Below are 26,833 nucleotides of genomic sequence, written 5' to 3'. Positions count from 1 at the left end.
AGCTTCGGGCTGGAAAGCTCTGTGAAAGGCTGAGAGGGTTTGGATCACTGCAGAGCGTCTACAGATTAGGTTGCACTGTTTAGAACATCAAACAAACGCACGAAGGTCTATCAAAAGAGGATTTCCCCCCCCCCGTTAACCAAACCTCATCACAATAACCAACCAGTGAGGTGCTCTAGCGGGGGGAAAAAAAGAAGAGTAAATGGAATCAGATGGGATGGAACAATTTCAAGGTTGAAAAACGAGAATACAGGAAGAGGGAAAATAATCCAACTGGATTTGTAATTAGGTGATGCTTCCACTGCTCTTACAGTTTCCAAAAGACATCCCAAATGTGAGGCAGCTCCCATATGTTCATCACTAATTTTTGGGTTTGGATTATGTCACCATGTTTTTTTAAAACAAGAATAAAAAATAAAAAAAAGAAGCAAAACACAGTTGAGGTGCAGTGACTGAAACTTGTGCCCTAGCTTTACTGCCTCTGCTCCCACTCTCCCACAGGGAATATAAGTGTGGCTGTACAGAGGCAGCCACTACCGTTATCCTGATTTATCTTTTGTGTCTAAAATAAATAAAAAAAAATAATAGAGATACACTGGATCTGGGAAATTTTAAGCTTGATTTTTTCGCTAAGAAAAAGCAGAAGTTTTTGTAACTGTTGAATGTACAGTAATCATGACCAGTTAGCGCTAAACCCTATCCTGCGGATGCTAGTTGAAGATGATCCGAGTTAGCCATTTTCCCAATCATGAAAGTATTCAGAACTATATCCAAAAAAGTATTAAAGGAAAAAAAAATCCTTTGATGTGTCTGTGGTATACTGAGGCTGCAAGAAAGCGAGAGAGAGCAAGACCTTTAACAGATTAAGGCTGTATTAGGAAATATTGGCTGCTTTGTAATGCTAGCCAATTGCTAACTGATTACTTTTTTTTGTTAAAGGTAGATGAAGACCTAAACTTTTTAATAATTTTTAAGGAAGCTTCCCCACAGTCCAGCAAAGCTGCTGTGTTTTGTCATCTTGAGCGTTACACCTCTGACATGGAATATGGAAGATTCTGAAATTATGACACCCTTTTATAAATCTTAAGAGTTAAAATCTACTTTGTACTACTTTGAGGCCTACTTTGATAGCCAGCTATCTACAGTATCTGCTATGTAGCTACAGCTACACTGTAGCTATATAGTAGCTATCTACAGTGTAGCTAGCTATATACTGTAGTATAGTTACAGCTACACTGTAGATAGCTAACTGTACTACTACATAGCTAGCTACTAGTAGCAGCACAAGTAGTTTTACTAGTAGTAGTGCTACTACAAGTACTAATCACTACTAGTGATTAATAGTAGCACTACTAGTGCACTAATCACTAGCACTAATGACTACTATAAGTTGACTATTTAAAATGTCAACTCCATAAATCTTTACTTTGATTCAATATAGTACCAAACCTCTGTTTTACAGCAATTACGTTTTTATGCTTCTAGTAAAGAAACAAATATATATTTATAGCTCATCAAAAGAAATATTAAAAAAAAACAGTATAGGCAGGTCAAATCTTTGACCTATCAGATGAAAAGCTTTTGTCTTGAACATGTGACCAAATGTTTTAGAAAACATTAAAGTGAAAGTAGTGCTATTAAGTAAAACATTTTACATTCTCATTTGGTCTGGTTGTTTTAATTGGGAGTAAGCCTGTGGTAATAGTATCTTAAATGGTAAACATATTTATACTTATATTATCTTACAGTTTTTAATATTGGTGGGAATTTTGTTTTGACAAAAACCACATAAAATATTGATATTCTATCACCAGTAGTGTTTTAAGTCAAACTATTGAAGTCAAACCATTTCTCAGATTACAAGTTCCTTTTACGCATGTAACCCATACAAATGTGCGTGTGTTCAGGCATTAGACTCTTGTAAATGCAGTTTATTTCTCTACAAGCAGCAAAGCCTCCCTCCTCCTGTCAGTCTGCCAGGCTCCCACAGGAAGTTGACAAGCCAAGCTGACAGCAGTGGCCATCCCAACCAGTTAAAGGAACACACGTGTCACATTTACCATGATCACACCGACGCTGTCAGCCTGACATGCCTTTAACAAGGCACCCATAACTAACTGTCTGTCCCTTCACAGCGGGAAGCAGAGTAGGTCTATAGACCTGCTTGCTGTCAATCAACAACGAACATGTGCCAGAACACGGACTTGCACAAATGTCACACTTTGGACACACAGACTCAGCCCCTGGCCTGGAGCCTGCATCTGTTATTGACTCTGGGCTTCATTACACACACAGTCAGCTTCAGTAATCTCTCTGAAGCCTCTCAACACACTGAGACTACAAACAAAGCAGCCCGCAGTCTGTGCAGTGTTCTGCCCAACATGCTAGTTTAATTGGACATATTTAAAACGTGCCTCTACAAAAGCCGAGAAAGTATTTTGCGGTTTTTAGCAGGCTATGACTGCTTTATCTCAAAACACAATCCTTAAACTTATTCTCTTCAGTTTAAATAACATCGATAGCCAAGATGTGCTAAAATAGCATGAGCAGATTTACTGCTCTTGCTAATAGTTAATAGTCCAAAAAGACTATTAACTCTTACATCCATGTCATGTTTCAAACTGTTTTAAACCGTAATTAGCATCAGAGCTGCCTTCGAGCGTCTCAGTCATTCAGCTTATTAAAAGGAAACAAGCATGCTGCTGGATTGTTTGGTATCGTTAAGAGCACAACACTGAACATTGATCAGAGGAAGCAAAGCCGACAGCTATTTGAGGAGATTGGAAAGATGACTGCGAAAGGCTACAAGGCGACGTCGAATAACCTTCATGTTCCTGCAAAAACAGTTGCTAACAATATTAAGAAGTGTTTGGTTCTTAATATGTAGCCTGTCTCCAAGTATATGATATGGACCAAATAAAACCTCGCTTTCTCCCTGTGAATGATTGAGGGAGTTTGGGTTTTGTCATGTGGCTGCTTTCCTGCATCTGGCACGGTGAGCCTTGAATATGTGGCGTACACAATGGAGTCTCCAGACTATCTGGGCGTTCTGTAGGGAAACATACAGGCCAGCGTCAGAAAGCTGACCATCAGTTGTCGGCCATTGCTTATACGTGAGAGTACTCAACAAAAACATGTAGTTAAATAAACTAAATAATTGTGGAGTGAAAGAAACCTCAAAACGGTCCTTTATAAGCACAGGTCTTTGCTGTCATACAGGAATATAAGTTGTTGAATTTTATCTATATAGCACATTTCCAGCAACAAGGCAGTTCAAAGTGCTTTACATGAATTAGAAGGAAATACAACAAAACAACAAACCAAAAGAAAGACAAAAGATAAAACTACATATTGGTTCTCCATGTTTAATAAGAATAAGAATAAGAGGTCCATAATTTATAAACTAATAAGAGTGTCTCTGGATTTTTGATCTGACAAAATTAGATGTTGGTTGTCCGTGTTTGGTAAGATTAGTGAGATATAAAACTAAATGTTGGTTGTCCATGTTTGATTCTATAAACTACTGTAGATGGTACTTTCTAAGTTTGTTCTAGATTTGTGAACTAAGAGGAATTTCTCTAGGTCTTGCTCCGATATTAAAAGTTTAATGCTAAATGTTGAGCTACGGTAATGAGTAGTTCTCTAGATAAACTAGTAGGAGTTTCTCCGCACTCTAAGTTTGTTCTAATTCCTGTTTTGGATTGAGTGAAGCTAAATTTATAGACATTTCACATGAAATTAGGTCCAGGATTACATACAGCCTCATTTGCTTTTGTTCAACACCACTGGGGGGGGTCAAGAAATTTTAACAGATGTCTTATTGTACCCTGAGTCACAACATGTTCATGTTGAACACATTTAAGGTGGGGAACCTTAAATCCATGACGCCTCTGGCAACGGTCCAGCTGGTCAATTAAGAAGGTCACAGGATGGGACTGATTTTTTCCACTGTTAGAGGTCCTTATCAGAATGTGCATACTGATAATGATGTCATTCACAACACACAGCAGCATCAGTACCTCTTTATGTCTTAGACCAAGCATGAAGTGCTTGACCTGTAAATTATCTTTCATTATGCAGGCACTAAAAGCACACTACCGCCATCATCTGGATGAAACTGACATGTTTATGCATGATAATGGTCACATTTATACAATGAAACAATCATGCTAATATCATATGATTATTACAGTTATACAATATATTGCCATGTTTGTACAATATAATTATCATCTTGTCACATGATAGTTCTCAAAAGCTTGATGGCAATTTTGTACAAGTCTGATTAAAATTGACCGTCTACAGAAAGATGATTCTATATTTGTAGCGTCTTCAAACCTCCAACATTTTTGATCAGATTGCTCAGGAAGAGAAGGACAAACCACCTCTTGGACACTGCGGACGTCTTATTGTGAAGTACAGAGGAATGACTGTTGGCAAAAGCAAAAGGTTGAATTAGGTTTACTGTTTTTTTTCTCTCCAGAGTCTGATTCATATTCAAAACAAAAATAAAGAGCAAATGGCATGCAAAAAAGCATGCCATTAAACATTTGTCATTGACACATTGTTTCAGAGATAATGTTTGTTTGTTGTAGATGGCTAACCAGTAAATTTACCTACAGGAAATGAAGATGCCCCTCTGTGCACTGCACTGAACTCCATTGAAAACCTCTTGGTTAATCCACCAAATATTGATTTCTGAAATCTTTCTGAGTTAAAACATTAGTATTGTTATTTCTAGATGAATATGAACTTGTTTTCTTTGCATTGTTTGAGGTTTGAAAGCGCTGCGTGTTTTTTGTGATTTTGACCATGTCTCATTTTCTGCAAATAAATACTACATTGTTGCTAGGAAATTCAGAGACATGTCAGTAATTCATAGAATAAAAGAACAATTTTCATTTTACTCAAACATAAACCTATAAAGAGTGAAATCAGAGAAAGTGAATTTAACGTGGTCTCTCTCTCGTTCTCTCTCTATATATATATGAATTTTGGTCAAGAACATTTTTTATGTTCAAGGCACAAAATAACCATGGAAACTGGACCATGTCTACTTATGCACAATATACCAAAACAGAACAACATTAAATTAAGAAATGAAGTTATTTTTGCCCTTATAAATGTGAGATCATTGCTAACAAAAGGAATAAAATTGAGCAGAAGTTTGTTGGAGGGGCAGAAATGAGTCAGTTTATTCACCTGGACTCCTTTTTATTTTACACTCGCACTTCAGACGGTGGCCACCTGAGACCCAGAAGACCTTGCTGCTTACGCCGGTATCCTCACAGCCCACTTTCTGATGGGCTTCCCACCACGCCTCCTTCCCCCCGCGGTGAGAGGAGATGAAGCGTCTGGGCCCATCCTCCCCGTGCCAGTCACTCCACTCTTCCACTGATTACATTTCTGCAGTTCGAATCGTCCTTTCAGCGCCGGTCTATGTGCAGAGAAAATGGCCTCACTCTGGAGGAAAAGGCCGATAATGAGGGTCTCTCAGTCGGGAGGCACAGAGGGGCTTTCTAATGTTTTATGTGCTGAAAACAACTGTACGCTTAAAGAGCTTAAGAGAGGACCGATTGGACTCTTTGCATCTGAAAGTGTTTGTGTCATGCTTGTTTGCAGTGTAGACACACTCCTTCCAAATCTCTATTATGTATTCTCAGTCAAAAAATCTATTTTAGAAACAACCAAATATGACAATTAGATCAACTTATTACAGCGTCAAAAGGCGAATAATGATGACATGGGTGTTGCTGTGCTAACATCTGATTCTATCTGATATCCCAAACCCCAGAAAGATTGTTTATTTAACTACTTGAGTTAATGAGACATAAAATAATGATTATGCTGTTGAACTGAAATATAATGGACACCTAAATGTGTAATATTAATTATCCTTTAAATTTAATAGATTGTGATATTCATACACATTGGCTTGCAGAAACCTTGAAGCAGCTAGTGGAAGATGTTGCCATAAATAAGTCATAATAACTGCAGGATCCTCGCAGAACAAGGTGAAGAGAACAACTGGCAACTAAAATTAAGCCTTTAAATCAGCTCAGAGCCTTACAACTTCAGCACTTTTACCTTTTAGCCCTCTTTTTGTGTAAGCAGATCTCGAGAATGGGAGAAAAATGTTTGCCATTATTATTTCTTTTGACAATACCTCTTAAATAGAGGTCAGCAACCTGAAATTAAATTTTGCACGAGGAGAGCATCTCTGTAAAAGCTGCACTTTTGTCGGTACGACCGTTTAGAGGTGGATGTGTTCTCTGGTCCAACGTGTGTTTTTTGAAGAAAAATGGGGAACAAAAGGTGGAAAAGAAGCGGCTATCAGCTAGTTCAGAAAACTGATTTGCATTTGTTCTGCGATCCGTAGATATCTCTGCATCAAAAGCGAAGACTTCAATTCTTTCATCCGAAACTCCTATATATTTAACTCTCAAAGATGGCCTCTCATCAAGCCTCCAGGTATTTTAACCAATAAACCAACCTCCTTAGTAGTTTTAAAAGAGAAATACATTTTTGCACATTTTTCCACACATAAAGATCAATCGGTGAATGTTAGCAGCAGTCTTCTCGGCTCTTAGGATGACAAACTCATCCCTACATCGTGTTTCTTGCCAGTGATCAAATCATTTTAAGAAAGAGATCAAGGGAACATTGCAAAAACACAAAATCTTACCAAGTATTCTTGGTGAAGCTCCCAATGCAAATACCTTAGTACACTTGAAATAAGAGAATTCCAACTTACAAGTAACTTTTCAGCAAGATACAGGAGGTTGTTTTAAGCTAATAAGTCCTTGATATTGATTTTTAAAAAAGTATTAGTTTCACTCATAAGACCAAAATCTATTTTTTACTGGGTTTTTCTTCATTTCTTTTTCATTCTGTCTGTTAATATGAGCAAAAACGTTAAAACTGTATGTCAAATTCCATTAAAGTATTTTAAATATGAAATTTTATAAGTGTTATTACTTTCTCAGTGGGACTTGGTACTTTTTCATCAATATTAAGGAATTACTGACTTAAAGCAAGCTCCTATATCTTGCCGAAAAGTTAATTGTAAGTTAGTTTTGTCTTATTTTAAGTGTACTTAGACATTAGTGGGAGAAACAAGACAAAAATAATTGGTGAGATTTTGTGTTTTTGCAGTGAAAGCAGTGTATAACGTGGTGCTCAAACAGGAAGGGGAATTTGCAAAAGGCATACTTTTCCTACCATGCATGTTGGCATAATTGGTTACTGAATTTACCCGAAAAAAAACATGTTGTTTCTGTTATGTCGTCACCATTTTGTCCCATCAACAAACTTTAAAGATCAATTTACCATCTGATGATGAAAGTTCAACTCTGTCTTATTGCCTTACCATAATTATAGGTTGGATCTTCTTTATCACAGACAGAGCCTCTGCATAACATAGCCAGAGCTTCACTAGTTCATATGTTTGTGAGCCACTCTTTACTAAATATGTGCAGCCCAGGATTTTGTTCCCACAACACCTTTGTACCAAACAGACACCAGATAAAGAAATCAGTAACACAACAACACAGACTTCTTTTAAGTGCAGCGTGAGAGGAGCTGATACTTTATCCATTTCTATCATTTATCTCTCAGGAAGCACAATGATGATAAAAAGGAATTGATATCCTTCAAGAGAAATCATTCTTAACTTGTTCTTTTCATTTTCTCTTCAAAGTAGACAGTGTGCAAAGAAATGTAACTTAGAAAACCGAAAAAGCATTCAGAATCTGCCAGGTTCATGTAAGACACCTGAAGAACAAACGCAATCTGCAAATGTTTTAGCAAAGACGAGCTGTAGGTTTCCAAAAAAACAACAAAAAAACAAAAATCATCTGGGATGTATCAGAGCAAGTCCAGATGTACCTGTGCTGTGTTTAAATTTTTTTTGCTATTTATTAGAGTTTCTGGATTTTTTTCCCCCCCAGCAGCTGTATTTTCTAAAACTCATTTTGGGAGAAACCGACTCCCCGGTAGAAGTTCACGGTGTGGCTGCTCAGTGATGCATGTCTGTCTCACAAACCACCGCCGCTCCTCTAATTATCATGGATGCTGCAGTGAGAAAACAAGCTGCAGCAGAAATAGCATGACCCAATGGCGTCTCTGTCTCTCTGCTTTGTATTACCATAAAAGTATGCTGCTGTTTGCCTTGCTGTGTGATTAATTCATGTGTGTATCATTAATGCAGGAATGTCCAGGGGCAAAGACAAAAGCTTGGTCAATGTGAAACAAAACAGAGACGCAGGCTGCTAAAAACTACACACAGACGAGAATGTGCACACATGAGCTGAATATTGGAGCTGAAACAACAAAGTGTGGCTTATCTGGTGCCCTTGTTTTGTAAAGCGCTGCTCTGTTCAAGCCAACAGAAATTGTGATAGTTGACCCTCAGAGAGGGTAGGCAGCCACAGGGTGAGTTTAATATGCAGATGAGGAGTGGGACTGCATCATGCTACAGGATTTAAACATGAAACACAGATTCATCTGACTCTCTTTAACCATTTCATCAACTCTTTTTCTCTACTTTTACCTTTATAATGTAGTAAATCGTGTAATTTCTTTTATCATTATAATTCTCGGTTCCACTCGCTTTCTGACGCATTCCTTCACTTTTTCTGTCCTCCATCTGTAATCTGTTCTCCTTCCTTCTCCATTTTGTCAGATGCAACAATCAGTCTGTAGAAAATGCTCTGGGAGCCAGAGGGAGAATAAGAATGGGACGGATTGTTTCAAAGTTAAAACAGAGAGCAGCTGCCATGAAAGACTCAATCCTGAGAGATCTGATCACCTCGCCATAGCAGCGGCTGAATACAGTTTGGGAAGCAGCAGATTTCTGGAAAAGTAATTGCAACTCTGCCTCCAAAGAATACTAACGCCGCTGAGTCATGCAGGGGTTTGCAATGTTTTTATGTCCGTCGGTTGTACCTTGTTTTAGATGTCCTCTGTGCTCAGACGAGAAATTTTGAGTTGTTTGAATCACCTCCGGACATTTGTGAACTTCAGTGTGTGTAGTATGTGGAAGCATATAAAATTAGCCACATACTGCTTTCAATTCTCCTTGGTGTACTAATGCCAGAAGTGCAAATAAAATTAAATTCCACAGCTATTCTCCTGTATGATACTTCTGAAACCATATTTGATTGTTGTTGGGTTTTCTCCCACCATTACTTTAAACAGCAACTTCACCACAATTCACAAATGCCTGGCTCATGTCAAATGCTAGACTATGCAAGGCATGCACACAAACAAGGCTAAATTATTTAGGTTGGGACGTTTTTAACAATGCAAAATTGGTGCAGCAAAGGTGGTAGGTCACCAGAGAATGATGAATAGTAACAGAGCCGACTGGATGTTATGCAGACCATTGGATCCACAAAGACTGACAATACTAGAATACAGAAATTACTATCAATCTATCAGTGCTTCCATTGTTAAGGCCCACTGAGGTTTCTCATTAATATATTTCACTGGTAGTTTTACTTTTCTTTTCAACAGCACTACCCACTTTCAGCTGGATTTTCAATAATAAGCCAGTTTGTGAGAAATTGGGGGCTCGTCCGGTATTTGAATCCAAGACATGTTGTAGTGTCCAGATCACAAACTGAAAATCTGTTTGACAAAAAGGGACCAAAAACACTCCAAGTAATATCTGATGGCTTATAATTTCTGGTAAAATCCATTCCATTATTAAGTTCATTATTCAGATACACATATTTTTGAGAAAGAGAAAATGTTTTGATGCAACATGTTGATACTGCAACATTACTAGGTTTGTTAGTTTAAACTTGTTGTTTGTTTTACAATTGACTCAATCAAAGTGTTTCATGAAATATTAACAATTTGAATAAATTAGCAATTGTGTGTTACATCATTACCTCAGAACTAAAGGTAAAAATATATCAGAAATTATTAAAATGTGTTAATTGACTCAAACAACACAATTTTAAGGATGGCTGTAATACTGTATGTCACAATATAGTTTGATAAAGACTTCACAGTGGATATTTATAACACATAACATTGTTGATTGTTAAGATTTGACTTGTGGTGGATGAAATGTCCCTTCAAAGATTCAGAAAGGTCAAACACAATTTCACCAATATACTCAACCCCTATTCAAAAAGGTTCAGGTATGGACATTTTATATTTAAATAAACTATAACAAGAATTTCACCCAAATTCAACACTAAATCATGTTTCTTAGTGATTAGTCTCAACAACTCCACCTGCCTAGTACAAATTTCCATCAATGAACTCATTTGAAGCATCAGGTGTGCTTGAGATGGAAAAATCTTAAAAACTTGGATGAGATTTTCTAGTATGTTGGAAATATAACAAAAAGAATTGTCCAAAAAGTTCAAAGAAGCAAATAGATATAAAACAACAGCTTTGGCCCTGATGGGTCTTAGTAATCAAGTTGGCAGCGTAGTTGAGCAAGGTGAGGAGCAGGTCATTAAAAGAGAGCTCTACCAAGTCAGAAGACTTTGCAACTGCAGTAGTAATCAAAAATGACATGATGGATTTAATTCAAAGAAACAAAGTTCAACCGGGTCGAGGCATTTAAACTGTTCTTGCTTGATTTGTTTATTGCAAACAGTGGCTAGTTTCTTTATTTCTATTGATCTGAATAAGGACTTTCTGATCAATACAGGGATGCTTGATTTATCCACATAAAACTTTGACATCCTCCTACGCTTACCGCCACTTTTCATCTCTGTAAATGAAACCAGCAGCCAGAGAGTGGAGGTATTCATTCACCTAAGCTGCTTATACCACGTCAACCACCAGGCACAGTATGGAGTCTAGCTTGCCTGGTGCAACCGTGGCAGCTGAGCAGGGATGTTGCAAGACATGTGAAACCTATTTACCCCCTGACTGTGATTTCTTTAAAAACTTCTCACTTTTTCAAACACATAGGTTGTTTAATATGCTACAAACTGTAACCGGTTCAAACCTCACAGCTTCATTCGGCAACGTCATCACAACACCGACAACGAGCCTTGCAGCCATCGGCTGCAAGAGGATGAGACAAACGTGTCTATCTGTACAGGGAAGACAGAGACGGAAAGAGAGATGGAAAGAAAGCATAAGAAAGGAGAAAAGAGAAGAGGAGAGACAGGCCGGCAGGGCAAAAGGGAGAAATGTGGTGGCAGTATGTCAGGTCCTGATAAGGGCATTAGCTTGCCCCCTGTGGGTCAGAGGAAGAGTGTGTACAGTCTCAGACACACACACACACACACACACACACACACACACACACACACACACACACACACACACACACACACACACATAAAAGCACATTCCTCTCTCTGTGGATGTCAGCTTTTGGGTGTCTGGGACGAGTCAACACGCAGCAGATAAAACCTGCACAGGGCAACCACCAACAACTAATCCCTCCAACACCAAACTCACTTGAATTCATCTGTCCAAACACATGAAACAGACACAAAAATATTAATGAACAAATGTCTTCTGAAAAAAAAAAGAAAAGAAAAAAGAGGGACATGCTGTGAACAGAAAGAGTCTATAGATTAGAGCCAAGGCTGGAGGGTTGGGGGGGTTCCTCTGAGACTGCAACCTCTTTCATGTCAGACATGGGATCCATCCTAAATGGAGCAAGGCCTTTTATTTACTAAGCTAATTGAGTGCAGAACACTGCATAGAGCCAACTCCAAACAATGCCCCAGATCTTGTATTCATAAGTGGTGGTTTGAAGGACACGAGATAATCCCTGCCGTTTACATAACAGGGAGAATACAGACAAAGCATTAGCAATATAGCAATAAAAACGACATAGCGTGGATTACCGTTAAGGCACGGCTTGTTTGATATAGCTTGTAAGTGTAAGTATGTAGACGAGAGGTCACCGGGGGGCGATCTGGTTGGTAGGACGGGCGGAAACGAGGCGGGGGGAAAACCCAGTTTGAATGAGAGAAAAATAAAAGGACGTTCCAATTCGGAGCGAGAGGAGTTCACAAGAGGACTCGAGACAAGATCAGTGGAAGGAAAAATCACAGAAGAACAACTTCAAAAAAGAATCAGAGGGGTTTTTCTCTGTGAAGTCTACCACTCATTACCATTGGAAGAGGGTGTGAGAAGGAGGTGGAGGGTGAGCTGTGGGAGACAGATGACAGGGAAACAGGGGCTACAGGCTGAAGTTTAGAGCTTTTCTAAGCACTGGCTACTCTGAGTAAAACAGCCACAGCAGAGTTTGTCCACCGCAGTGACTAGGAGAGTATGAAACACCTTTTCAGGAGTGAACAGGAGATGTGTGAGACAGAGTTTTCTATTAGTTAAAGGCATAGATATAGGATGTTCAATGGTGCTGAGGTTTGGGCTCTGGGAATAATACTTCTGCAATCGTGTGTCAAATTAAAGTAGATATTAGCTTCTACCTACTTTCTTTTCTAACCTCGAATAAACCAGGTGGATTCACTAATTAATTTCTTATCCTGACTATTTATGCCATCATGGCTTCTGTCTTGATTTGGCCTTAAACTTTGGAAAAAGCCTTTTTTTTTACCCCTCCAGGGTTTTTTTTTTGTGGGCTCTAGTGTCCCTTATGTGATAGTAGGCTGACAGGAAACAGGGAAGGAGAGGGGGGAAGACATGCGGCAAATATCGTCGGGTCCGGGAGTCGAACCCGCGACGGCCGCGTCGAGGACTCAAGGCCTCCAAATATGGGTCACGCTAACCGCTACGTCACCACGGCACGCCCCCGAAAAAGCAATTTTTTAAAATGGTACTGTAGGACCTTATGTCACAAAAAACAGCAGCACACGAACAACGAGGAATATTAGCAGAACATGGTGTAACGTCCGAATTGGCACATTTTGAACTTTACAATTTTAGCTGTTTGTATAACCAAAATCAAAATACAAATGCAATTTTCATTTTTAAATCAAATAATATAGAAAATACATTTAATTTCAAAGGGTACTATCTGAAAAAAAAGTAAATAATGTATCATCTAAGAACAATCACGCACACATTATGAGAAGGTTTGGCTTTAGAAGGAACTGTGTTGCATTAATAGATGGCGATTAAGATATAAAGTATACAGAAAAACAATGGTTACTCCAGACACTAATTAACAATGCCGCATGTAAACAACCTAAGGTTTGTGTACAACTAACATCAGCAGGAGTATAACAGTTCATTTCCATCAAACCGTCACGGTAGGGTACATGCAATCAGATAAGAAATATATTAGCCACAAGCATATTGCTATTCTCATTCAGAAGAGGAAATACATGCTATGTCAAAGTTTTCTATTACGTATCATGACAGAAAAACAAAAATGCACAACGACATCATCTAAAGCACTTCCCGTCACTCCAGCACTCGCTGCTTGTCATAAATATAGAAAAAAAAAGTCCTGTTTTCTGGCGAACAACATTAGCATTGAAGGAAGATTCACAGAACCAGTCATACTTTACAGAGTCTGGTAGAGTTTTATAAGCTGTTAAACAGGCCACCAGATGCTGAAAGAATAGTCTCACGTTTAATAGGTAATTTCACTTTTAGTTTTATTTGCGTTGTTTTTATGTTCTGAGCTGTGAACTGCATGTTTTGTCTGCCTTGTTTCGGCTCATGCTTTTTAATTAGATTAGACTAATGGAGCAGTCATTTGTTCTCTTTGCCTTATCACTTGGGGAAGAGTTATTAATTTTGATATGGTATTTTTTTCCCTCCATAAAGTTCAGGTCAAAATAGTATGTAGATTGTGATGATGCTAAACAGCTCACTTTGCTGTGGACTTTTGCTAAGTGTCATTTATTGGACTGGAAGATAAAAGTCAAAAAACAACAAAAGAAACTTATGAGAGTCCATAACATTTACAATAAACCCAAAGTTATTTCTAGCAAAGATATTTATTTTTACATATCAAGTGGAAAAACTTAGTGATAGTCATAATGCTCCACTAATGAAAGTAAATCTGTTTGGCTTCACACAATAATTCTGCCACACTATCAGACAATAAGTGAGGAACAGCAAACAAAAAATACTGTAAATAAGACATACTAAAGAAATATTGGCAACTTTTTTCTGTTAACTGCAAATTATTTGTGGAAAATTTGTCTATCTGCAGAGGATTTCTGAAATATTCAAGAGAAGCTGCAATACCTGAAAAACTTGCTTTTTCCCTGCAACTAGCCAGTCATGGAGCACCATTTATTCTCTTTGGTGCTAATTGGACGTGCATCCAAGGACGCAAATAAAGAAGCAAAAGCTAAGACAGTTTCCCCAGAACATCATGACGATGGAGTCACTGAGTATCTTTGCGACTAACACAATTTTGAAATTCTCATGATTTTGTATATTTTTCAAAGCATATTAAGGTATATTTTGTGTTTGAAGTATTAAAATATGCAGTTTTAAGAGTTGCAGAGGGCTTCTCAAGCACTGGCTCCATTATATGAAGATGCATGTTTGTGTCAGATCGTAATATAAGGAAAAACTTGTAGAATGGTCCATTTCTTGCAACATCTAATATAACTATGACAATACTTAAAATGAAAAGCAACAGTGCAGCCACTTTGAACTCCGGACATATGAGTTCATGTAATTTATCCAGTCATGAGTTCCTGAGGCGGTGTCAAACACCAGCTTTAAAATGCTTACCCAACAAGATTTAGGTTGAAAAGAGAGCCAAAAAAAAGAAAAGAGAAATACCGAAAGCCCTCTGACCCAGCTAAACTGGAATGTTTTTACCTGTGTCGCTCTTCTAAATGCTTTGCATGTATATAACTTATCATTTTGTTTAAACGGACAGATCAGAGCATGTCAGAGACGTAGAAGGGAAACACAAAGGACAGAATGCCTGAGTCGACTACTGTCAGGCAATTAAAAAGGTTGGGACAATGAAATATGTGCATTAATTTAATGAGATCATCCAATCCACTGAGTGGAAGGAATCAGAGCTGAATCTACAAACTTATTCACACAGGAAAGTATTTTAATGGCAGACCTTTTATAATTTCAACATAGTTACTACAAGTGCTTTTTCTTCTTCTTCTTCTGTAAGCCCAAAGAAGCCATGCTTGATCTATTAGTAGTGCTATAATTATCAGGATTACATTTTCCTCGCTAAAAGAACGTGCTAAAATTGAACATGCTCTCACGGACAATTCTCTGCAATTCTGCAGATTACTCTGAATTAAAGGGGGTGGGGGGGAAATCCATCTGGACTGTAAAATGGGCAAATTCTCCTCAGCCTCACTGGTGAAGAAAAGTAGGTAACAGCTTCAGTTATGTATAAAATCTTATTTCTTTTGTTTTTTAGAAGGTTTTGGATGAGCTAAGGCCATGATTTTTCTGGTTTTAGGTCGTAACTGTTGGAATTATGGGGTGGGAAATTACTCGAGGCCCCTCTGATAAAGCCTTTAGACCCCAACCACCAACATAAAAAGACATAAAAGCAGTAGATAAGGACGATTAAAGGTTTTTCTGGTCCAGGTTATTCCAGTTAAGCATCGAACAGTTATTAGAATCAAACTACACCAAGGTTGTGAAGAGTTAAAACTGGCAAAACCCATCAAACTATAGCTTCTGTTTAATGATACGACATGATATATTTCCATTGGCTGTGTAGAGAAAATAATGCAGTGCTGACCCTCCCACACCTCTTGCTGAACATGGCTGATCAGCTGGGTAAGCGGAGATTCCTATACTTTTCCTTAATTTACCAGAAAACAAATTTAACTGTTGAAATTTGCATGAAATGAAAGCTAAATGAGGCATCGCTGTTATTAAGGTAAAGCTGGTTTAAAATCACAGCTGGGAAAAGCTAAAAACAACATGTTTACCATGCAAACTAGCAGATATTTTTGTACATTTAGCTCGACTCCATGTACAAAATTCAACTAAAAAAGTACGCTATTATTATAGCAGTTATTAAAAAAAAAACTGTATGCTACATTGTTTTAGAAGCAGCAGGATTATTTTCATATCTTAACTGAACGAAATCTGATTATGTCACACATTTTTTGTGTAAATACCTCAGTCGTGTGAAATTGTGGTATTTTTACTCACGACACCATGAGAATCTTTTCTCAGCCAATTCCTAGCAGCAATATTTCCAGACTAATTGTACATTTTTCATACAAAAGTGTGAAACAGTAATAACTTCAGACCTCTCACAACTGAATCATGCCAATTATGAATGATGCTGCTAAATCTCCCACTGGCATCAAAGAAATTAACTGTTAATTGAACCTCTCCTCCAAAGCATATGAAAATTCTAGCAGGACAAGCTGTAGAAGTAGATAGAGTTGCCCTTACTTTTGTTATTTTACTTATCTGCATTTTGTTTCATGTTTGACAGCGCAGTCTTCAATTGGAAACACAAACCATTTGAACTTTTGCATGTTAGCATCTGCTGAGAACTATTGGGGTTTTCAATGTATCATGTCCCAAGTACAGCAAAAATAACAAGCATCTAAGATCATTTTATTTCACATTTTAGAAAAATGGGAATAATCAGAGAGATGCTTCTTCTCTAACAATGTAAAACAAGTGCAATTCTGGGATTTCTTGGATGTTGTCTGATGTTTGTTGGGTTTTCCTAAATACTATAAAGCAGTAAGAACATTTAATAAGTCAAATTTTAAATGAATTGCAGTGGTCATTTTCTTCCCAGCTTGTGATAAGTGACCATCAGAAATTTAAAAAATATCAGATAGTCCATAAACTTTTCCATGACAGCCTACTTGTCAACTTGTTTCTGGATAACCATGGCCAAAAGTCAATGTAGACTGCCATCTGTGGTTAAGGTGAAAGGCAGACTAGAATCAGGACATTCCAAGACAGACAGAGACATAAAACAATTTTTTAGTTTGTCTAGAGTGGCATTGTTCGCTCCAGACAAAAGGCTGGCAGTCACTGGTTTTACCTTTAGCCTTTTTTCTGATCAGGGCATGTAGGAGTCTAGCTAAGTGATCAGGCCTGGGCACAAAGGACCTGTACTAACACATGAACTCCGAACGCTGTGGTGTTTGATGGGGCCTGAGTCCCCAGTGGGGATGCAATGAGCAACAGTGGTTTCATCCATAATTTCCTTAACAGCTCTCCCACTAGTGTTTATGACCATAACTAGAATATTGCTGCCTGTGGTTTTTTGCCGGGATGCAGGCTACCGTAAGCTGCGTGGGTAGAACCACCATCAGTGCAGCCTCTATGAGTACTTGACATCCTACCTGGGACAGAACCCTACGACGGCCCTCCACCACCGTCTCACTCCATGGGGGATGACAATTGGTTCTCTGATCTGCCACCTTCAAGAACCCTCTTATCCCACTTGGATCCGAGTTCGTGCTCTGATCCTAGCGATAAGTCTCCGGATATCAGCCTCTTCTTCCTCGTAAGTGTCCATCTGTTAACAACCGCTCTTGAATGCAAAGAAAGGCTTAAGATCCTCAATGATATTCATCCCCCACAATCCCTAGAATCCTTCTAGACTTTTGTAGGTGAAGGTATGTGTCCGTCAACACAAAAATGCACTTGTTGTCCACTGGCTTGTGTTTCCAGGCACTCTACAGTAGTACAGAAGTGAGAGTCTGTGATGGCTGCTATGTTGGAGTCTGTGTTTATTCACACTCTGAATAGAGTCCACAGCCAAAACTTTAATGATCTTATTCACAATGCGAGGCAGACTACATCCACATGCTGAAATTATTACAGAGCCTCTCACTTTTTACTCTTCACGCGCCTCTTACATTCGCCATCTTCTCTCCTTTTCGTCCTCATCTCCTCATTCCTGTGACAGCTACATATGGTAACTGGCTAGCCTCAAACTACATGCCCCCCTTACAATTGTACAACATGTTAATGAACCTTTTCAGTTTTAGTTGCTTTATTTTAATCAGCCAACTGTTACCTATTGAAACAATTCTAAAGTGCATTAATTTGAGATTTTAGATCAAAATCTGATGGATCGTACCAGAAAACAGAAAGTACCTCGTCACTGGATTTTTTAATTTATTTTTTTGGCAGCATAACGATACTAACCATATGGCCAAACCTAAACAGAAAGACTCACCAGACACAAAATTTACTTTATTTCCCTTCGGCCAGCTGTCTCAGAATTAAATCCTATAGAGAAACCCCTGATGATGCAGGGAGATTGTATAAAGATGAATGGTAAAAGATCCCTTTCTCTTTGCACTCAATAAGAAAAATGCTGCCAAATAAGGATAGCGGGGATTGTGCAAAACATTGACAGCAGCAGTACTAAATATTCTCCCCCCACCCCGTGATTTTGTGAAAAACAATTATTTTGTGACATAAAATTTATTTTCCCTACTGATGAAATGTACTCAACTTAAAAGTATGATTTTTTTCCAAAATGTTTTTGTTTGTTTTTTCATCAGGGAAAGCCTAAATCTTTCCCTATTTTAGGCTTTTTACATAGTTTAAGTAAGGATGTGACTAAATTTGTCTGCATTTATGTAGATGACAGACATCACATCCAAACAAGATCAATAGTTTAAGATTATTGAAGCCCACAGATGTATTTCACAGGTCTGTCATTGCATACCCCCCCCACAAAATAAACCCAGACTAACTACCACTGTATAACTCATTCCCTGGTGTTAATTGGGTGCGTTTCTATAAAGAACGATAATGCACTGATAAATCATTTTCCTAATACTTACTGACGTGCCAACGAGAAGAAAAAGCACAAATCAAATTACCACTTTCAAACACATTCGCAAAATTGAACTCCTTCTCGAACGCAGGCAGGGCCTCGCTCCATCATGGGCTCATTCAGAAACCACAGACACATCAGGAGCAATTTCACAATCAATATCCAACCCGACGACATCAAAGCGCACCCAGAGCCACAACCTCACGCCGTCGAGAACCATAAGATCCAACGCGAGTCGTCTTTTTGCACCTGATAATTGTAACGCCGACGTGACACGAAAGCAGCGGAAAACAAGGTTTAAGTAGGCTGAATGCGAACACACCTCTGTGTGGACAGCTACGAGGGGAAACAGAGAAAGACAGTGTGCTGCTGTGACTAACAAAACGAAACGAGGACACACTGCCAAGCCTAAATAATGTTCTCCTGGCATATTATTTCCATAATTTCTGTAATTTGTGCTTTGTGGACGAGCAAAAACACCGCATAACCCCCTTACTTTCAGGGCTTTCTCCTTTAGTGTTTTCAGGCTGTGAGCGTAACACAGCAGACCTTCTGTTGGTAAAAAAAAACACTGTGAGATGTTGCAGAAAGGATAAACACAGGTGCAGCCGGTGTTAGTGATGGCCTTATTCTATTCAAGTGTTACCGACGGACGGTAAATTAAAATGAAAAATCCAAAAGAACTGGAAGTGGAACACCTGAATGGACTGCAGCCACCGTTATTAGTTTTATTAGTCACACCTGTGCCTTTCATGCTGTATTGTAGCAAAGCATCAATGCAACCTACTTTTTCCTTTTGGCAAAAGCAAAATCATACCACTGTTAATTTTGACGTTGGTCACAGCAGGAAAATTAAATAATTACCTTTAAAGGTAACTTTGTCTATCTGTAATAATCAGTAGAATTAGATGAATAGGAAGCGGGGAAAAATTGAGTTGCTTGGTTAAATCAATTTGTGTTTTCAAAATGCTGATAGCAGAGTAGAGAAAAGGGCACAAACAGCATGAACCCATCAATCTCTTCTAGCTAGCTGCGCATGTGATGGGGTGTTTTTGTGGTAGCGCGCAGTCGGAACCTTGAACCAATTAAGCGTTATTTTAATGCCCCAGGACAGCTCGCTGTTTTTTTTTCCTCTCTCTCTCTGTATTATTCCTCTGGCAGCTCAATTGCTGCTTTACAAATTCAACGAGCTGCGAATCTTGGGAGTGGATTGGCAAATTCGGCCCAAATATTAACTTGAAAATCAAACCCGGCTGGAAAGCTTGGGGGAGCGTTTGCCATCTAGACAACATTTGCGCATTATCAATTACACGTGAACGATAAATGCTTTAATTTAAACATCAAATTCAAAAATCAGAATTAGGTTTGTATTCTGAAACAGAGCACTTGTTCTGTGTGTATGGTATACACTAAGCTTTGCACATAAATCAAAAATAAAGGAATGGGTGTTGTTGTTGTATTCCTCTCATAAAGCTTAACCAGTCATGCCTTTGTGCTGTGCCACTGTATTCAGCATAAACCATTAAAAAAAAAAAACACAGAAGAGGTGGTGCATTGTTGTTCCCTGATTAGCCAGGTTACGCAACCCAGTGTGTGTAAGATCTAGCACACTAAAATAGATGTGCTGCGTTTTGATGACTTTATGCAGTATGTCTCGGTCAGGCGATTTTAAAGGCTCCAAAAATCCCTTGTTAAACCATTTATCAATGAACCTGCAGTGCTTTGCTAAAGTATTAATACCCCTTGGGGTTTTTCAACCTTTTCTTATATCGGAATCACGGGCATATTATCTGAAATTCATGTGACGGGCCAAGGCAAAGGGTAACACTTTATCTGAAGGGGTGTGCATAAGACTGACATGACACTGTCATAAAATCGACATAACACCTGTTATGAACATGGAGTCTTTATGAATGCTTATGACTGTTGTCATGAAGTGTCATTCGGTAAATAATGACACATTTAATGCAAAGTTGGCACTTTTAATTGACTTTTAATGCAACTTTTAGTACAACTTTGTAACAGAAGTGTCATTATTTACTGAATGACACTTCATGAGAACAGTCAGACGTTCATGAAGACTCCTTCATGCCATGATACTATCATGTCAGTCTTATGCACACCCCTTCAAATAAACTGTTACCATGTAAAGTAGTGCAGAATTTTACAGTAGAAGAAAATGCTACAATATTTTTTTTAATCTTTTTTACATACAGAAGACTGAAAAACATAGTGTGTGAATTTGCACTCAGTGAATACTCTGTAGGACTACTTTTTGACACAATTAATTTTGAATGTCTCTTCATCAAAACAATTCCTTTATAGATTTTGGCTGTGTGTGTTGCATGTTTGTGGGTTGCTGCCCTGCTGGAGATTCGGCTCCAAGTTAAGACTTTTATTGATTTCTTCCAGGATTACTTTGCATTTAAGTCACCATCAGTTCTAATAAGCTCTCTTGCCCAACTTTAGAAAAGCATCTTTGCTACATGACGCTACCACCACCGTGTTTCAGAGGAAGGAGGGTTATTTGCGGAGTTAGTTTTCCGCACTTTGTATGCAAGCCATAGAAATTTAATGTTGGGTTTTTGTCTACCTCAACCACTCAAATGTATCAAGTGTATTGTCGTCTTTAAAAATGGCGATGTGAGAATATTGCAGCCAATAACTCAGAGGACACAGGCTTATTTGAATAAAGAAGGGTGCATTCCAAACAAGCCCTTATTGCAAATGTGTGCACCAATTTGTGAGGAATCTAATTGTAAAGAAAAATCTGCATACAGTGTTTCCTGTACACACACACCGTTTCCAGTAAATGGCTTTGTTACTTTTTAACACTTTGAAGGCAAGAATAAGAAGAAAGAGTTTCAAATGAGACAGAGCAGGGATGGTTTCCATGCGACCCATTTTACATTTTCAGATTCCTCGGATTGATATGGCTAATCATGCACTCAGGCAGCAGCTTGGATTCAATATAAACATTCACACAAATCATACAGAGGTGACGCTGAAGCACAATGTTGAAAACAAAGGGTGTTCAGCTCAAACAAATGTAAGCACCAAGCACTTCCTTGCCAATATAAAAATCCACAATAACCCACAGAACATCATGATTCAACAGGGATTCATAAAACTCATATCTAAACACTGTCACACATATTGTCTCAAGTCTGTGCGATCAACTTGGACTGATGTATGAGGAAATAAAAACTATGTGCGCAGCCGTACCGAGGCTATGGAAATAATCTGGATCAGATAACTGCCCGGAGCGCACCTTGATCACGACTTTGCAATATCTGAGGCTCAAAGCAACTCAGAAAAGGTTATAAACATTCATTTTTATGAGACCATTCTAACACATTCTAACTGTTCTGTATCGACGTTGCACTTAGTGCAAAATGGAGAGGTGAAGAGGGGGTGAAGTACTCGCGAACTACTCAAAATGAGTTGTCACAGGACGTCCGCTAAATTAGCGAACGCCTCGCCCTTCTGCTAGGCGTACACCAATATTACCAAACGCTAATCTTTGATCACAAATCTACGAGAGAGTCCTGAAGGGATGATAAATAGAAACTGAGACTCTTGGCATTGGTGTGGAGAAACTGGGAGCAGACCGAGGGAGCGATTGCTCAGGCCGCGCGGAGCGTATTAGCCTTACCTCGAGGGTTGTTGAGCGCCGCTTCAGTGGCCTTCCTGCCCTCCCCGCAGTGGCTCTGGTCGAACGGCAGGCATTGCTCTCCCGTCCCCGCCACTACTTCAAGGTTGCGTGCCGGATCCTTGGGCTGCCCGAGGTTCCTCACTCTGTACACCCTGCGGCTGCTGGTGTCAGACACGTAGAGGACCTCACCGACCGGGTCCATGGCCAGATAATACTTGTGTGCGGGGCTGGTACTTGAGAAAGCAGACAAGGTAAGATAAGAGTGAGGTGAAACTGGAAACTGGATTTTCTTTTCTTTTTTGCAGAAACATAAAACGAGTATTTACTATGGGAACCAGCTCGGATTTGTACAACAGAATCTCTGTTATGATTACACAAGAATACGAGTTGAAGAAAAGTTACTTGGATGCAATCAGGTTATCTCAGTAACTAGCATTAATATAAGACTCTGCCTGGGCTGAAGTAAGATTAATGTCCTCTCATTTACATAGTGCAGATGGCCACAGTCTCAACAGCCCAACTGTGAGCAGTACTTCTAGGATTGTGCTGTGAGTAAAGATCATTATTTTCTAATAAAAAATTCAGTAATCTACATATGCCTGACTTATGGTGATGTGAAAAAAAGAGTTTCTATAACTATCCATATAGCCATGAGAAAAACAGAGTACACTCCCCATGATTTAGAAGCTTATAGAACCACTTTTAGTTATGATACCACAAAGCAGTTGTTTAATGTTGTTTCCTATATGAGAGACTTCTTTACAATGCAGCGTTGAGATTTGCAGACATTTGTTCTGGCAACTCTTTTACAGTTCAGCCTCTATGTTTTAGCAGCCCAAGGTGTGGACTTTGACTGTACTTTGCCTTGATTCTTGACCTTTTCCTCAGTTGGCTGCTGTTTTGGATCATTGTCCTGTGATTGAACAAGTTTGGTAAAGTTTGGTAAGGTAAGGTAAGTTCATCTATATAGCACATTTTCAGCAGCAAGGCAATTTAAAGTGCTTTACGTGAATTAAATGGAAATACAAACAAAACAACAAACCAAAGGAAAGAGCAAAAGAAGAAAACAGAAAACATAAAAGTATAACCCCATGTTTAAGGAGAAGTAGTCCGTGATTTCTAAACTGGTCGGGGTTTCTCTGGATCCTTGTTCTGATAATGCTGATCTAAGGTAATGAGTAGTTTCTCTGGATAAGCTAATAGGAGTTTCTCTGGAGTCTAAGGTTTAGTCTTAAGACCAGGGGTGGGCAATACCAGTCTTCAAGGGCCAGAGTCCTGCAAGCTCCCAGGTACAACAGATTTCAACCAAACAGCTGAATTACCTCCTCAATACAGTCAAGATCTCCAGAGTCCTACTAATGACCTCATTATTTGACTCAGGTGTATTGATGCAGAGACTCAGGTGAAAGCTGCAGAACACTGGTCCTCAAAGACTAGAGCTGCCCACCCTCGCTTTAGACCAGACAGTCTAACTTTGGCTTTAGAAAACTTTGGTAACCACACGAATTCATTGGTTAACCCAATGACAGCAAAGTGTCAAAGTCCTCTGACTGTGAAACAAGCACAAAGCATTACTTCTCCTCCACTATGCTTGACAGTTGGTGTGAAGGTGTTGTTGTTGGCATGCTATGTTTGGTTTTCTCTACATCTCTACTTTATGTTCCAAGGCTGATTTGCAGAAAGTCTTGTGCTTCATTCAGATGCAACTTTGCAAACCCAAGTCATACAGCCATTTTGTTTTTGGAGAGAACCTTACAGCCTTCAGAGCAAACAGCACATGATCAGTGGGGTTTTTTGTACTGTTTAAGATTTAACATTGTGACGGCTGACAAGTCTGAGATAAAGCTTCTGGCTTTTTAGGGCATTGTTTTAACACACCTTTATGCTTTATGCTTCACAGCAACAACCTTCCAAAACCCGGGATTCATAGAAGTTGTAACATTGATAATGTTCAGTCAAGTGCTTGAATTGCTAGCACCTTGCTGCTATGTTCCCACCTGAATAATACAGAACCAGCAAGTGTGACTTTATGTGTTCATATAAAATATCCATCCCTCCCTCCCTCTATGTCCATTCATCCATGATTATTCTTTTTCAGGATTTTGGGGGGATGAAGGGGAGAGAAGAAGGGAGAAACTGTGGACAGGCCACCAAGCACCACTTAGGCAAACGAGAAAAAAACACGCATGAACAAAATCATACAATTTTGAGAGACCAATTATCCCAATATATATGTTTTAGGGCACTTTTCCACTGATAACTGCACAACTCAACACAACTCGACTCTAAATTGCATGGTTTGAGTCATTTTCCCTTACAATTGAGTGCCACCTAAACCCAACTTGGGATCCAGAAACCAAAAATGTATGTGACTTGATCTGTATGAGACACAAACACAACAGACAGCGAGAGAAAACCAGACGGGGATTTTAAACCCAGGACTTTATTGCAGGAAAGCAACAAGGCTGACAACTGCACAATTTTTATTTCTTTAAGCATTTCAGCCTATTTTCCATTACCAGCAATGCTATAAAATCCATTTATGTGTATGTGTTGCTCGGCGGTAGAAGCGAGGTCGCTCTGGGTCGAGCAGAGCAACTCAGGATGCCGCCCTGCACTTTTTGCCCAAGTTAAAAATTAATAACGCAGGTTCAACGGTACAACTCCACAAACACTAACACAGAGGAGAGGCTCGCAGTTTCTCAGTGTCTGGAGCAAATGATTAAAGATATATTGCGATGCAAAGAAAAAGCTGTGATTTGGAAGGACATGTGTAACAATATGGGAGTAAGAGTTGAGGTTGAAAGTCTTTTGCTTCCTAAAAACTACGAGCTTACTCTTTCTTTACAATCTGTTTACTCTGACTTAGAGTACAAGTTGATGTCTAAATATAATACTTTCATCAACAACTGATACCCTCAAGAAAAATATTGCTCCGTTAGTTGCCCCCTCCTCACCGTACTTTTGACTTTTTGATTTTAGCTCCACAACGAGCACAGCGCTCTCCCTCTTTGTCCTGGCCAACCTTCAGCGCAAACCGTCGTAGTTCGGCCTTTTGTCTCACTGCACTGACACGAGCAATAAGATTAATATTTAAAAACAGACTCCGATGGTCGGATGTTCTCTCCTTAGAAGGTTGGCAGCTGTTAAATGTTTGCAACCTTAATGTATGATAATAAACTTCAAGTTGAAGTAAAAAAAAAAAAAAAAAGAAAAACAGATTTTTGGGCAGTTGAAGCAGTTGCTTCTGCAGGGTCACTGAAAATGTTTTCCTTTCTTGCCACTGTTAAAACTCATCCAAAAGTGCCAGACCAGCAAACTTCACCTTTTTTTTTTGAGGTAAAACATTTTAGTGAAACGGAGCAGCGGTTTAAATCACTTCGCCTGGGTGCTACTTTTCCTTTTTACATCCTTTGGAAGAAGAAAGATTTTTTTTTTTTTAGGTGTTACCATGACTGTACTGATAGTCATTAAAACTTTATTTTCCCCATGACTATATAGCTGAAATTCAAAATAATAGAGCTCGAGCTAAAGTTATAGCGTGTACCTTCAACGTTTCACTTTCAACCAAAAGCCACAGAGATTCAAATATTTAACAAAAAATAAAAGAAGAATATAAAGCTGTTATACCCTTGAAACTTTAAAGTATTTTTTGAAAGTAAGCATTTCTGTGGAAAAATAAAATTAATTGTCTTGGATCCAGACAACCGCATTGCAAAAAACCCCCCCCAAAACATTGGGGACTGTAAGCTGACAGTATTTTAGCCGTTTCAAGCAGTGACTGTAGCTCTTTTATATAATTTAACTCAGTTTCTCAAGCAAACTATTCTCTTCTTTGCTGCGAAGAGTCCCTTAAGGAGACTGTGAGTTTAGGCTGGCGTCAAACTCAAAGCAGGTTTCTTGAAGATGATCAAATGTAGAGTTTTTACAAGTAAGTTTCAGGTCATTATTCTGCTGCCATGAACTGCAGAACTCTCTGACATTGGGCAGTCTGTTAAGTGCCAGTATAAACTAAAATCAATGCGCTCTGTACTGATTCTGGGGAGCCGGGACAATGAGGCGGTCCAAGGGCAGCTAAGTGTCCCCCGTGTCTCTCAGTGGAGATTGTACTCTTTTCGTAGAAGGTTTGATTGTTTTCTTTTATAACCGGCTGCAACACGGCACATTTTCTCTGGACTGTCGTACATTCAGCTGAAACGATGAATGAACTCAGTCACAATTATACTCCAAGTCTCCCTTGTTCTCTTCCGACCATTTCGACGGTCCTTCTGGACAATTTAGTTTCGGGTTTGTACTTAGTACCAAATGCAGGGAAATCGCCCTGGGTTTGTTAAACAAGCCTCTTTTCCAACAGCAAATTGTTCTCATCATGCTAAAAAGGAAGTAAGTCAAACGCAACAATAAAATGTCTTCTTTGAATCGTTTTCTTCTTCTTCTTTTTTTAAAACCGTGGGGCTCTTAAACTCCAGAACCAGTTTATATCATGTTTGAGTGCAAGTTTCCAC

At 38.9% G+C, this 26,833-nt stretch overlaps 1 protein-coding gene and 1 long non-coding RNA gene across 2 annotated transcripts in view; one reads left to right on the top strand and one right to left on the bottom strand.

The window, feature by feature from the left end:
• Nucleotides 1-26,833, bottom strand: part of tenm1 (teneurin transmembrane protein 1) — a 287,438-nt gene that overhangs the window by 50,160 nt on the left and 210,445 nt on the right. Inside the window, exon 22 of the mRNA XM_028009863.1 lies at nt 22,329-22,561. Within this exon, the coding sequence (XP_027865664.1) occupies nt 22,329-22,561 (233 nt within the window). The remainder of the gene's footprint in view (nt 1-22,328; nt 22,562-26,833) is intronic.
• LOC114139765 (uncharacterized) lies at nt 4,234-20,568 on the top strand. Its single transcript, XR_003594506.1, has 3 exons — nt 4,234-4,247; nt 7,060-7,065; nt 20,488-20,568. It is a non-coding gene; the product is annotated as an uncharacterized LOC114139765 (long non-coding RNA).

This window comes from Xiphophorus couchianus, chromosome 23 (genome assembly GCF_001444195.1).
Source record: "Xiphophorus couchianus chromosome 23, X_couchianus-1.0, whole genome shotgun sequence".
Taxonomy (NCBI): domain Eukaryota; kingdom Metazoa; phylum Chordata; class Actinopteri; order Cyprinodontiformes; family Poeciliidae; genus Xiphophorus; species Xiphophorus couchianus.
This window is presented reverse-complemented; position numbering and strand designations above follow the sequence as displayed.